This window comes from Notamacropus eugenii, chromosome 2 (assembly GCF_028372415.1).
Source record: "Notamacropus eugenii isolate mMacEug1 chromosome 2, mMacEug1.pri_v2, whole genome shotgun sequence".
Lineage (NCBI taxonomy): Eukaryota > Metazoa > Chordata > Mammalia > Diprotodontia > Macropodidae > Notamacropus > Notamacropus eugenii.
The window spans coordinates 247111829-247126712 of NC_092873.1; the positions used below are offsets into that span (position 1 = coordinate 247111829).

The 14884-nt window shown below is 37.3% G+C and overlaps 1 protein-coding gene across 4 annotated transcripts in view; it reads right to left on the bottom strand.

The window, feature by feature from the left end:
• IPCEF1 (interaction protein for cytohesin exchange factors 1) overlaps positions 1-14884 on the bottom strand; it is a 207826-nt gene that overhangs the window by 110347 nt on the left and 82595 nt on the right. For 3 of the 4 annotated variants that reach the window (XM_072643745.1, XM_072643749.1, XM_072643747.1), the window contains exons 3-4: positions 9412-9519; positions 3523-3574 (exon numbers count right to left, since the gene is read on the bottom strand). In XM_072643745.1, the coding sequence (XP_072499846.1) occupies positions 3523-3546 (24 nt within the window). In that variant the 5' untranslated portion in view covers positions 3547-3574; positions 9412-9519. The remainder of the gene's footprint in view (positions 1-3522; positions 3575-9411; positions 9520-14884) is intronic. The other variant, XM_072643746.1, reaches the window with a different exon arrangement.

Here is a 14884-nt window from a genome sequence, read left to right on the forward strand (position 1 = left end):
TTTGTTCTTCCAGATGAATTTTGTTATTCCTTTATTGTTTGAATACAGACTGAAGCTATTTTTTTACTTATTTTCTTTCTTTTTCTTTTAAAGTCTTCTCGTACAAAATGACTAATATGGAATTTTTTTTTTACATCATTGCACATGTATAACCTATATGTGATTTTTTACCATCTCAGGGAGGGAGAAGTGGAGGGATGGAGGGAGGGAAAGAATTTGGAATTCAAAATTTTTAAAAAATGTTTTTAAAAATCTGCTTTATTATGTAATTAGGAAAAAAATAATACATGTATGTATATTTTAAAAGCACCTGGTTCCACATATAGTATTGGTCTCTGAAAGATGCTGCAGGCTAATTTGATGAAGAAAATAAAGCAGATAGTAGGATAAATTTGTATTCAAACCAAAAATAATGTAGCTTCAGGATCCCGACTGCACGGTTTTATATGTATAGAATCAGTGTTCGTGAGTAGTTTCATTAACATTGTTAACCATGCTAAACTAAATGAACAAGACAGGATCATCAGAAATAAAATTCTAGGAATGGTCAGTCCAGTAGAATCAAATTTCTAAAATCAAAAACTCTTAACCAGAACACAAACCTGATGCCTGAACTGAGTGGAGGACAGAAGACAGTATGAAATCCAAAAACCATGTAAATTATTTTTAAAAAGCTAGGAAAGATTAATTGCTGGAGGGCAGAGAGAAGAAATGCAGGAGAACATAAATTAGTGTAGCACAAGCAACAGCTGCTGAGGGAAGTGGCAATGGATCCCTCAACTTAACACAGAGATCAACGTTAGGATGACTTGTTCTGACCTATAACACTCATAAGATGAAAAGTGACAAACAGCTCTCCACCCTACAAGAATAAGCAACTGATGGACAGATAATATATTTGCTCAGTGGTAAAAGAAAGCAGACCATGTGTCACGATGATAAGATCCCTGCGCTAGGAGTCAAAAAACTCAGGTCCTAGTCCTACCCAACTTGATGATGATGATGATAACGATGACGATGAAGCAAAAACAGAGCCACAACTAGAAACCATTCACTTGTAATGAGTTAGCCATGCAGAATAGCTTTATTTTGTTTGCATAGTACTTTACAAATCCTGTGTCATTTTGTCCTTGCCACAACCCTGAGAGGCAAGTACTACTCTTATTCCTATACTAAATGTGAAGAATCTATGGGAGATAGAGGTTAAGTGAGTTTCCCAAGATCACACAGCTAGTAAGTTTCACTTGAATCTTTCTGACTCCAAGTTCAGAGCTTTATCCACTTCACTGCTTCTAATAATTTTAACAACTCACTTCTACTAATTTCTTATTTGGTTTCAAATCTAGAACCTTGAAGTTAGAAGCACTGGACCTTAGAAAGAATTCTAGGTTTTGGGTCCTAGAATTGTAATACAGACTCTGAAACTTATTACTTGTGTGACTTTGAGTAAGTCACTTTAACTCTCTGGCCCTCAGTTTCCTCAGCTACAAAATAAGGGGGATATACCAGATGGCCTCCAACATTCCTTCCATGTCTTCATCTATGATCCTGTGGTTTTAAGTCATCTAATCTTACCTCCCTCCCAAAGCATTAGCCATTGGTTTTTTCTTGCTCTTTACCACATGACCACCCACTGGTCTTTTCTGGTCATGTACCTCTCTTATTGCCTCCTGCATGCTGTGTCTTCTGATCACTTCTTGGGTGGTATTGTGTCATGACCCATTCACACCCACCCTAAACCTTCCCACTGCACTTTGGATGACTCAACTTTAATTTTCAGAGAATGAGATTCTATGACTCATACTCATTCAATATCACCATCATTTTTGCCTACTGAGATAATTTTGAATACCAATTCTGTCATCCACTAATATAACTACATTGCTTTTGTTCTTGGGTTTGTTTTTTTTTTAGTCAGCTCAGATTTTTTAATCAGAAATTTTAATAAGTGCACCTTCTAGATCTTCATTCAAGTTGTTGGCAAAAATGTTAAACAGCAAAGTACAAATGACAAAGTGTGCCAATAAAGACTTCTTCCAGTTCCAACATTAATCTATTCATTAATTAACCATCTTTGTGTATGGATATTCTACCAGCTTCAGGAGGCAACTAACTCTATCATCTAGGCCACATTTCTTCATATGTCTCCTAAATGCCTAAAACACAGTTTAGTATACAACAAGCACTTAATAAATGTTTTTGCATAACTGACTTCTTTCCAAATAGCAGACTCTAAGATGATTGGTTCATTTTCCCCTGTTAAGTTTCCCACTTTTCTTCACTGACCAGTTTCTTCTCATTAGTCAGAATTAAATCCAAAGAAGCAGTTCCCTTCATTGCTTTGTCTACTTTGCAAGAAATGAAACTGTCTGAAAGACAAGAAAATAATCAGACACTCTGCTTTTCTCAGTGAGACTGACAGTAGATATCTAGATACCAACTTTATAATCAGCATTACTAAAGCTTTAATCACCACCTCAAGAGAATAGTGTGGCATGATAGAAAGATACTAGATCTGAAGTCAAAAGACCAGGTTCAAATTCTAGTTCTGCCACTGGGATTCAGGGACGAGCCCAGAAGAAAAATCAAACTTTTAAAGAAAGGAAATTAGGAAAAGTGAAAGCATCCTTTTGCATATTTATATAAAGCCACAACCAAGCAATATGAATGGCATGACTGTGGAATGATCACTAAAATTAACTTTCAAGTTAACTTCCTTTCTGGTTCTAAATCTATGATCCTCTCATTGGTTTGGATCATCTGTAGTGTACTCCAATATTGTATGATTTCTGTTTTTCTCTTATTTGTCTTTAGTTCGTTGTTTTCCACTTTGCCTCTGTGTCCCAAATTCATTCAATTTAGCATTTGTGATGGTGGTTGTTGTTGCTTCTTGGTCATATCCAACTCTTGGTGACCCCTTATGGTGTTTTCTGGGAAGGTGCTGGAGTGATTTGCCATTTCCTTCTCCATCACTTTAACATATATTTCACTTTTTCCTCCCGTTTTGTCAAATCTGTTCCCTCTAAGCAAAGATTAGCTTTTAATTGTCCTGTTCTAAACATAAGTTCCATCTTAATTCTCTTAACCTCTTTATGCCTCATTTGTAAAGAAGAGTTACTATCACCTGCCCTATTTATCATACACCCCTGTTGTGGGGCCAGGAAAGATAATGGATATGGAAACACTTTGGAAAATGTAACTCTGGAAATGAAGGTACCAGTACCATTGAATTTTGTATTCACACATGATAAGCTCATCAGTCACATCAACTTTAAAACAAAGGACAAAACAATACAGATATACCATATTGCCAGATGATAATGAGATTGCTAAAGAGGAGAGTCTAATCAAGCACTTGGTGAATATAAAACCTCTGGCAATTTAGCTTCATTGTAGTTAATGAATTGAGAAAAACAGTCATTCAAGCACACAATCAATCCAGCTATGATTTTTAAGTGTTCTTCTACACTCATCTGACCACTAATATCTCTCCAGCTAAAGGCTTTCTAAAAATGTACTTACGATATCATTGCCATCAGCAGCCATGGGAGAGGTCAAATTATCAGAAACAAAGCTGAAAGAAAAAAAGAATATTTAGCTAATATGAAATAAAATGTTCATAATAACTTGCAAATATGTGGTAGGGGAAGCATCTCATAGTCTAGATTGATTACTTTTGCAAGAAAAAATCATATAATGACTTTTATGATCAGGGAAATATGTGTACCTGTCCAGAAGTTAAAAATGAACTGATCAAAGTAGAAGCATCTCCTTTTACATGTGTGTACAATATTCTTTTAGGTCTACAGCCAAAGAATATCATCTGTAGATACAATGTTGTCTTACACTTTTCAGTTTTAAAAAGAGAAAATTCCAAGAATTCCTCTCTGATGTTTGTGTTTTTCCTTCTCTCTGTGAGTAGCTGTTAGTGTGGAGTCTGACAACTGCTGATACTGCTAAAGTAACAGAGAAAGGGGAAATTGCCCTGAAGGTAAAGAAGCTTCAGGAAGCTTTCAGAAAGGTCACAATTTGCTCTGCCTCAGTTCTCCCAGTCTTTAAAATGGAGAGAAAAGTCCTTTTGATCCACCTCCATTAGTTCACCATGTGGGTTATCTAAAAAATGTGATAAATTTTTGACTTTGAAAAAGTAAATGTGAAAGGGAAAAACAAACCTCCCATTTTCAAACTGAAGAGCACTGGAAAATGATGGAACATCAAGAGAGTTCTGAAACTCTGAAACCCTGACCAGGATATTAGCATAGTGTGACCTTTTTTTTTGTTGTAAGAAAAACAAAAATTTTCCGCTGATAACAGAAATCAATATGCTGGCATTAACATGTTGCGTTTCACTTCATTTCCAAAACAAATTTGTGCCTTAAACCATGCAATTCAAAATTAATACTTAATTCTAATTTTATTTTCTAATAAAGTATATTCCTTCCTTTCTCCTACTTAATTTCCACAGCTTGCATAGAATCAAAGATAATTTTTCTATATAGCATAAGAGAGATGGACTTGAAGTCAGGAAGACCTAAATTCAGCCACATCTCAGCTGCTTACTGACTTAGTGAACTTGGACAAGGCACTTAATCACTAAATGTTGAGAATATGATACAGACTACCCAGACTGTTCGCCAAGAGTGGTTAGATAGAATTGGTTTCTTTCTGCGTGAAATAGACATCATAATAGCACCTACATGACAGGGTTGTTTTGAGTATCAAATGAGGCACGTACACACACACACAAGTGTGTGTGTATGAAGCACTTTGTAAACCTTAGAATCAATATAAAGAGTGGGTGGGGTAGTGGAGGTGATGGTAGAGGGAGGAGGAGGAGGAAATGGAGAAGTAGTAGCCACAGCAGCAACAGTAATAGAAGTAGTAGTAGTAGGAGTAGTAACAATAGTAGTAATAGTAGTAGTAGTAGTATTGGCAATGTAAGTGGAAATACATGTCTCAAAGTCTTAGTGTAGTTTTAGGCTTTATTAACTTAAAATCTGTATGTAGGTTGATGTTATAATTAAATTTCAAGTGATCTAATTTCCATCATTGTTGCCCGGATAATGTACAACTGAACCAGAAGGGATATTTGCTATTTTTTTCCTCCAAGAATATTTTACTATATTTTAAAATTTTAAAATTTATGATGATCTCAATATGCAAAAACTTCAAATGTGCATGAATGTCAAGCTTTGTCTGGAATCTGAAAAGTTCCTTCCCCATCTCCCAGACAGTGAGTTTAGTTACTCACTTAGAAAAATCAAGGCCTGAGAGAGTATAAAACATGACGAGAATTCCTGCTAATGTCTAAGCTGGGACAGGAGATGGGGACCACACTCCTGGAGGTGCTGCCCCGAGGAGGTGGAGGAGGGGAAACAAACACTGAGCTGATGAGAGGTTGGGTTCCCCAACAGGTATTACATACATTTTTATATGCTTAAAAACCCATCAGCTTTTACTCCAAATCAAAGCCATCATCAAAAATGGGTCTAAAATGGTCCAAAGACCTCTGGCTTTCATTGAAGCTTGATTTGAAGTAAAGCAAAACAACGAAAAATATTCACTTGATGTTTGAACCAAGATTAATTTCTTAATTGAATCTTTCTCCATTGACTTTGTAAATTCAACTACTCATACCTCACTTCTGAATTTGTCATGTCCTTAAAGGAAAAAATAAACACAGACAAAGACAATGGTGAGATGGTCAATCTAATTAGAGACTTGATGGGAGACCAGGACAAAAGTCTATGCCCAAATTTTCTCTTCAAGGTTAATCTGTTGAGTTTAATTTTTAGAAGCTAACCTTTTGTTCTATTTTTTTCCTTTATTCATTTTTGTCAAACCAATACCCTTCTATCATGAGGTCTATTTACTTATTGCTGTTCAGTCATTTCAGCCTTATCTCACTCTTTTGTGAACTTATTTGGGCTTTTCTTGGCAAAGATACTGGAGTAGTTTGTTATTTCCTTCTCTAACTCATTTTACAGATTAGGACCTGAGGCAAGCAGGGTGAAGTGACTTGCCCAGGACCACACAACTAATAAGTGTCTGAGGTCAAATTTGAACTCATAAAGATATCTTCCTGGTTCCAAGCCTAGCGCTATCCACTTTCCTACCTAGCTGCCCTTCCTGACCTCTGTAACTACCACATTTCATGAACACCTCTAAGATTCTCTCAAGAAAGAACTTTCCCTCTCACCTCCCAGCCACCTGATGCAAATTTAGGAATAAGCTATCTCTGAACATTTGAGGCTTCCCACCCAAATTTCAAGTAAGACATCTCTCTTCATTATAAATAAATCCATGGAACTTGCACTTTCTGTTATCTTAAAATTTTGTCATAATAACCACACAGTTGAAAAATTACCTGCCCAATCTGCAGAATGTAGAGAGGAAACAAAACTGATTCTTAGCCCCACTGTTATGAATCAGCAGGTAAAAACAAATATTTTGAAGTCAATAAGGAAGGATGTGTCACTTATAGATAACCTCAGCTGCTCATTGCTTCTTCTGGCTTTTGGGTCATTCTTTGTTATTGCTCTGTTTGGGCTATCAGTTGGAGACTTTCCACTCTAGATTTATGCCTCTGCTGCAGTTTCACCCTGAGCTCACCGGATGTCTGTAGCCTGCTCACCCCAGACAGCCATCAGCCAATATTAGCTTCCTTCTCCCATTGATGAGCTCCTCCCTCCCAGGGCCTCCAGTTTTGGAAAAGGTTCAGGCAGATCAGTTTTCATTCCCTTCCAGTGGCACTTCTGACTTCCCAGTCTTCAAAACCGTGTTCCATCTGGGTGCCTCCAATCTTCCTCCCCTCCTACCATCTCCCCCCCTCATTCTACTTTTCCACTCCCTTTCCTGCATTGTCTTCCTCAATTTAACTAAATACTCCTTGAGGACAAGAACTGTTTTATTCCTTGTATTTATATTCTCAGAGTTTCAGCACATATTAAGAATTTAATAAATGCTGGTTGTCTTGCCTAGTTGAATCTCATATCACCTCTCACTTGGACTACAGAAAAAGGCCCCTAATTGATTTTGCTGTCTCAAGATTGTCCCCTATCCAATCCATCTACTTACTACCTAGTTAGTGGTCAAGCTGATCTTCCTTAAGCATAGATCTGTCTGGTCTGTGTTCATTTTTCATTTTCGAAGACCATGACATCAGAGAAATAATGACATGACTTGCACTTGACTTTGTTTTGAGTGAGGGAGGGCTGTGCAAGGTCACCAGCCTCACTTCCCCTCCTGGACCATCTGGATCCAGCAAGCAGATATTCATCAGGATGACTGAAGAAGGCCCAGGATGCACTGGGAGACCTTGGCCTATTCAGGTACTCACTTAGAGTGAGGTAATGCCCTTTCAGTGAATAGGCATCTTTAAGAAGTAAACCAGGAATGGCCCTTTAATGAGCAAAAGAAAGAAAAAAATATGTAAATGGAGCTGGGAGGGAAAGAGCAACAGTTATTATTGATAATCATTCAGAAGCCAGGAGTGTCCTGAAAAAAGCCCTCAAGTGGACTTTGGGCAATAATGAAAGATCTAGATTAAGGGATTACCAAAACTCAAAACATTTAGAAGTACTGTCTTAGTGATCATGAAATGTCTGAAAGGATTGCATATGCAAAGGTTTATTTGCAGGTTTTCCAGGTATTTAGTCAGAGAGTAAGGGTACAACCTCATTCTGACACTGCTCACTGAAGCCACTGAACCAATCTTGCAACTTCCTTGCCCTAGGGGCTCCTTCCTGTTACGCAGAGCAAGAGCTCATACAATGGTCAGATTAAGTAATATAAGGACACTCTCTAGGTCTCTCTTAAGAACTTTGGAATTGATTGTGTGACATGGGAGTCACTGGCACAGGACTGCCCAACATGGCATACACTCATCAGAGAGGGTGCTGTGCTCTATGAACAGAGCACAATTGAAGTAGCTCAAAAGAAACTCAAGATATGCAAATTTAGAGAATCCATCCCAAATGTTCACATGAGTTTTTTGTGCCCGACCTCTGGTAGAGCATTCCAAATTCTTGTGTGTCTGAGTAGTCACAGCTGGATGCACTGTAACTTGACTCTAACATAGTGATGTCATTTTGGTCCTCTTTGAGAATGAAGGACAACAACCTTCCTGCTACTAAGATAAAATACAAGGTCCTCCATTATGCATTAAAGCCCTTCTCAATCTTGCTCCAGACTACCTTTCCAGGCTTATTGTATGTCCCTCACCTTCTCATACATGCATACGCACAGACATATATGGACACACATTCTAATCAAATTGGCCAACCTGCATGATATTCCATCTCTCATCTCCATGTCTTTACACAGGTCACTTCCCTTCACCCTGCAGCTATGAGTATATTCCCTCTTCCACTCAGTCCCTTAGAATCCCCAAGAATCCTTCAAGGCTCGGTTCCTGAGGCTACATGAGCTACCTAAGCTACACAAGGCTTTTCTGGTTACTAGTGTTACCTCCACCAAAATCACTGTGTGTAGATTTTACATTGATTTCTCTGGAAACATAGCATTCTACCCCCCTATTGCCCAGGGCAATACAAATTCTTTGAAGGTAAGAGCAGTATTTATATCCTCAGCACCTAGTTAAGTGCCTGGCGCACAGTAGACATTAATAAATGCTTATTAAATAAATAAATGAATAAAATAGCTTTTATTTAAGAAGGTTCTTTAAGAAGGCACATAGGTATGGGGAATGTAGGAGAAACTTGATGGTTAAAAAAAAACATTTTTTTAAAATCATCTCTCCTCTTTCCTTTCTAAATATAGTGTAAATAGTGTACAACCAGGCACTTTCTTCATTGAAACTGACTTGTATAAGGAAAAGGACCAAAGGAAATCTTTCTTTCAGAATTAGTTATTGCAGAATTCTACTAACCACGTCCACAAAATGATGTTTATTGGGCTTGTGAGTAATAGAAATAACCGTTATATAGAATCAAGTATATGGTTTAAAAAAATAGCACTCAGTTCTGAAGAAATTTTTGAAAAGAAGAAATTAAACTCAAATCTTTGTCATTTTTTTTCAGTAAAAATGCTTATTATAATATTGGGTGGTATTCTCTGAAGTGGGATTTAATAGTTACTTTCCAATTTAGTACCTGTTTAAGTTGTATGCTAGAATTATTAATACATGTTTAGGTTATATAGAATCATTATCCAACTCTGGTAGAATGCAATTAACCCTGCAGTATGTGAGAGTGCCTAAAAAAAGCATTTTTTCTGGAGCTGATTAATTCAAGATAAATATTCCTTTGCAAATTTTCATAAAAGTCATCGGAACCACAAATCTCAGTATAACCAAAGAAGTCCAATTTTACCTCATAACTTACTTCCCATAATATTTTATAGTGTGTTTTTTTAATCTAATACAATGAAAGAAAGTCTTGAGGCACTCACTTTACTGGAATTTGGCCTGTCGGATCCAACCTTTGAGTGATGGTACTTCTGAAGGAAATGGTCCCTCTTCACAGGAAGGCTTCCCTGAGTTAATTGAGCATCATTGTTCTTGAGAAATCAGTTGAAAACAGTTTTATAATCATATACATTAAATGTGGCATTATCTACTTCCTCTGGGATTTGTAGTTCTGATATATCCTGCTCATATTCTCCATACATGTCTTAAACCGGATACATATATAGAAACCAGAGAAAAACAGGAGGGACGTAGAGTCACTTCTCAGCAGCAAATTTTCAGGAAAAGTGAATAAATTTTAGAAATCAATAATTAGGAAAAACTACAAAAAATCCTTGTGCTAGAACATCTGGATAATGAGTTTCCACATTTCTATTGGAACATAGGGCTTTGAAGATTGATTGAGATCATAATGAAACAAGGAAAACACAAGAGGAGGGTTCAATACCAGACTTATCTGGTTTAATTCAATTTTTAAGCATCATCTACTATTGAAAGTTGTTTCCTTTATACTTCATAAAATATGTTCTCAGGAATGGCTATTTTTGCCAAATTTGAGAACATAATGAACAAGGTATCCTAGTAATGTTACAAACAGTGATCTTCTCTAGGAAATCACATTGATCCTGAAAAATTTAGTAATTATTTCATCCACTGAAAATCTTTGGGGGTTAAAATATATTGGTGTGTCGAGCTTAGCTACATTTCAATGTAATCTTTGTAAAAATAAGTTGAAAGTAAGAATTACTATAAGAAGGAAGCCAGAGCCACAGACTTGGCTCTAAAACTGGCTATCATAAATAGATTTCAAAATGGGAGACCTCGATGATTCAGAGTCTCTTGGTCTGGGGCCACACTAGTCACTGAAGAAATGATAGTAAAATTTCATTTTAAATATAAGAATACAATGAATTTAGAGAAAGATACTTTTCTTTCACAAAACTCTATGGAGAAACATTTCTATTACCACACTTACAATATGTAAGGACACCATAAATGTAGCCCAAGGACTTAGTTTCAAATCCTAATATTGTTGGTATAGATAATAAATCTATATGACTTGGGTCAGATCACTTCACCTCTCTGGGCTTCAGTTACCTTATCTGCAAAATGGGCAGGTTGGTCTAGATGATTTATAAAGTCTCATATCCTGCTCTTATCTATGATCCTATGAAAAGCCATCTTCTTTTAATAATGCTATTTGGCAATTTATTTTTAAAAATTTAAGTTGAAAATCAGTGGAGCAATACACATAGACAGATGGAATGAAGGACATTTTGAACAGAATAAATGTAATTCAAGTTTCTAAAAGCAATAAACAAATTCCAAATGAAAACAGCATCAATAATAGGTAGTTTGTATGGCCTAGAAATGTTTCTTATTTAAATAAAATGTGGAAGATTTCATTTCTGCACTTTGCAACATGGCACCCACCCCGTCAATGTGTTCTTTAAACTTATGGCACCAATATCTGACAAGACTTCACTTGGGTACACAAATTACCCAAAATTCATGGGAGCCATTTACGTAAAATGTGTTACTCTTCATCTAAAAACTCAGAGAAAGAGGAAACAGAAAGCTCTAGTCATTCTTAGAGCAGAACTACCTTAGATCAACAAACCCATAACGTGTGTAGCAACAGACCTAGCATCCGGATGTGTCAGTTTGCAGGCAAAAGGAGTACAACGTCACTGTTCTGTTGTAGTGGAAAGCAGCAGTTCAAGGGAAAGAAAAGAAAAAGAAAAAAAGAAAATTCACCTCCTCTGAAAGGGTGAAAAAAAAAAAAGGATGGGAATCAATAGCAAGGCTGTTTCTTATAATATATGCCATTGTTATATTAGGGTGAGGAGAAGATTGAAAACTACAGTGTGTAAGAATCTACCTAGAATCCATTTACCAGCACAATATCCCTCCATTAATATTAATATAATCCAGAGTTCAATGGGTGGGGATTACATTTTGGGTACATGGATCTTTTGAATTGGCATCTTCCCAGGATCAACTCACCAACCAATCAACAAGCATTTACTCAGTACCAATTATTTGCCAGGCCTTGTGCCAATTACCATAGCTATAAAAAAATTAAATATCCCATGCCCTTAAGGGCAGAGGTTTCTAACTAGGTGGTGCAGTAGGTAGAGCACTGGGTCTACCCAAGTTCAAATCTGTCATTTACTAGCTGTTTGACCCAGGGCAAGTCACTTAACTGCTGTGTGCCTCAGTTTCCTCAGTTGTGCAATGTAGGTAATACCTCCTAGGGTGTTGTGAACCTAAAATGAGATATTTGTAGAACCCTTAGTACAGCTCCTGGCACATAATAAAGCTCCTGTCCCCTCCTTTCTCCTCCTTTCCTCAGAAAGCAGTTTGAGTCAGTTTGCCCACAGTATGAGTTCCAATAAGTACAACAACATTCCATCCTATGTAATGAATAGAAATAGGATGAGAAAATGATGTTTTGGGCCATAGGACGTGGCGTCATCTGTGTTTTTCCAACTCTTCATCTGGTTCAAGCCCAATACACCAATATGACTCTGTCTTCTTTTACTTACTTTAGAAACTCCTCTCTCCTTTTCACTACTTTTCTCTTTTACATATTGCCCTCTCTGGTTATTTTACTGCTCCTCCTCTCTTCTGACTCCATGCTTCAACAATGAATTGGCAGATGGCATGAAGAGTTTATTTTAAAAAAACTATGATGATTAAAAACACTTTCTTTTCAACACAATAAATATACCACAATCGTTCACGTGAAGAGACTAGCAGGGCTCTCACACACTCGTCCTTCATAATTCACACATTAACTGTCATCTCTTGACAATCTAGAGATGGGTAAAAAAAAAAAATCCGCCAAACACTTTCAGCTCCTGTCATCACCAAACTTCTTACCACAGGCTGAAGCACAAGGCATCTCACTATGCCTGATGAAATCTTTCATTTTCTTTCTTCTCTACAGAAGGGAACAGCTACAGGGCAGCTATGTAGCACTGTGGATGGAGTGCTGACCCTGGAGTCAGGAGGACTTGAGTTTAAATCCAGCCTCAGATACTTACTAAGCTGTGTGACCCTAGGCAAGTCATTTAATCCTGTTTGCCTCATTTTCTCATCTATAAAATGACCTGGAGAAGGAAATGGCAAACCCAGAGTAGGCATGACTGAAACAACTGAACAACACCACCAGTAAAGAAAAAACAGTGAATTATGTGTTAGATATTGTCAGAAGTACAGTTCCCATAATGCCCTTGTGGGAGCTGGGTATAGAAGGGGCTGACAGGGGAGAAAGGCCTTTGAGCCTGGGCCCCATTTTCCAGGCCCATGGATCTATATTAGCAGAATGGCATGACCTACAGTTAGCTCAGGGATGGCCTTTCCACATTAGATTAGCTCCTAATCCAAAGAAATCCTGAGTTGCTTCTAGTGTTAGACTCCAGTGCTTTGTCCTGTGTAGCATCTCTCTCCTCTCTGAAGAATCTGTAAGAGTTGATTATTATTTTCAGGAAAACCCTGGAATCATTTCTCTTCTCTCATCATTTCCCTAGATCTCAAAAGACAATCCCTGCTGCTGTAAGCAGATCTCTTATTGCCTGAAGTAGGTCTTCAGGTCTATATCTGTCACAGCCTTCAAGAAGGCCCAAGACTTCCTAAATACTTCTCAAGAGAACCACTTGACCTCGATCCTGGCTTAGCTTCAGTAGGAGTTAGGATGTCTCAGGAGTATCCAATAGACCCATCCACAATAGAACTGGCAGGTAAACTATTGCCCTGGGACCCTTTTCTACAGTTACTGATAAACAACTTAAATCTTATCTCTTTTCTTTTCTAATTCTCTTTTGGAGAAATAACACATTTTAATTACAGCATAAAAAAAAAAAGGAAATCAGCAAACTGGCTTACCTTTCCCTGAATAACATCCATTAGATTTTGTTGTACTGTAACCGAGAGGCTTCATCACTGCTTTTTCTATTTATGATCCATTCTCATTTGAGAGGGATTTAAACTTGATGCTTTGGATCCCCTCAGTATAATTGCTATGCTGCTAAAAAACCTTCTACACATAATAGCCAGCAGAATAATCTTAGTATTTTCTTCTAATTAGCATCCTTTCTAGAATTCCAGCAAGGAATCTTTTCCAAGACTCATCAAAGAGCAGCCAAAAGACCTGCAATGGTCCACAACAGCCAGAAACCCAACCCTGACACCTGCCTCTATAGTTAGATGGCTTTAATAGGGACTCTTCTAGCTGTCCTTTTTCATTCACTAGGGAGGATTTGGGGAAAATATCTAATAAGATACCCAGGAAACACTTCGTTAATGAATTCATAGTGATACCTTCATTAAAAGGTTAGCTTTCGCTGTAACCCAAAAGTGTATCCAAAGAGCCACCTAGTGGTTAAAAATATTTAAGTACAGTATTTAGTTTGATGCTAAATTTAACTATTCTTCATAATTCAAATCAACAAATATTCATTGTCTTCTATGTGTTTGTTTAATCTGTTTCCACTCTACAGAAAGTGATCTGTATCTCTGCTTAATGTTCCTAAACATTCCTTTATCTGGTTCTCTCCTTTGCTCCTCTGATATTATACCTTGTACCACGCTTATTTCTGCACAGATTCTATCTTATCCTTTCCTCTTCCCCTTCCCTTACTCTCATTAGATTGTAAACTCCGTGCTGTTTTCTTATCTGTACACCCAGCACTCCCAGCACTATACAATGTGCGTTAAAATGTTGAATTGAATCAAATTTCTACTGGAAATCCAATGTGACTTCATTGCCATTTAATCTTATCAAAATATATTTATCCAAAAAAAATTTTAAAGGCCCCAGGTCCCAGGTTGTAAACCCCTGATTTGGTTCAACACTTATTTTAGAGATCAAGAAACTTGGAAATTACATAAGTAATAAGGATCAGAGGAGGGATTTGAAACTAGATCCTCCATGTACAGTAGAAAGTCAGTTGGATTTCAACTGAGAGGAGCTGAATTAAAACCCTAAGCTCTGCCACTTGTATGACTTTGAGACAGTCTCTTCAATCCTCTGGGCTTTCACTTCCACTTAAAAAGGCCAAGGTCTCCCTCTGCATGCTGGGCTATTGCCAGTCTTCTTGACTTATGTCTTGCCATTGGACTCTGATGACTGGAGGAGAGAGTGTGGTTGATGATTTTACACTGCCTCAGCCTCACTTAAATCCAATTCACTAGCAAGTCAAGACATCACCCTGTGGATGTCATTGGTCTTCTTTGAGAACAAAGAGCAAATGATAAACAAAACAACAACTTTCACTTCCATCTGTAAAAATAAGAGTTGAACTAAATGGTCTCTAGCATTCCTTCTAGCTCTAAAGTTAGGATCCTATGATCCTGACTGAATTCATTTTGGGGCCATTTTCTAAACAATGAGGTTATTAAATCTAAGTTGTACACAAAAAAGAAAAATATTTGTTTCTGTGACTGAGCTAG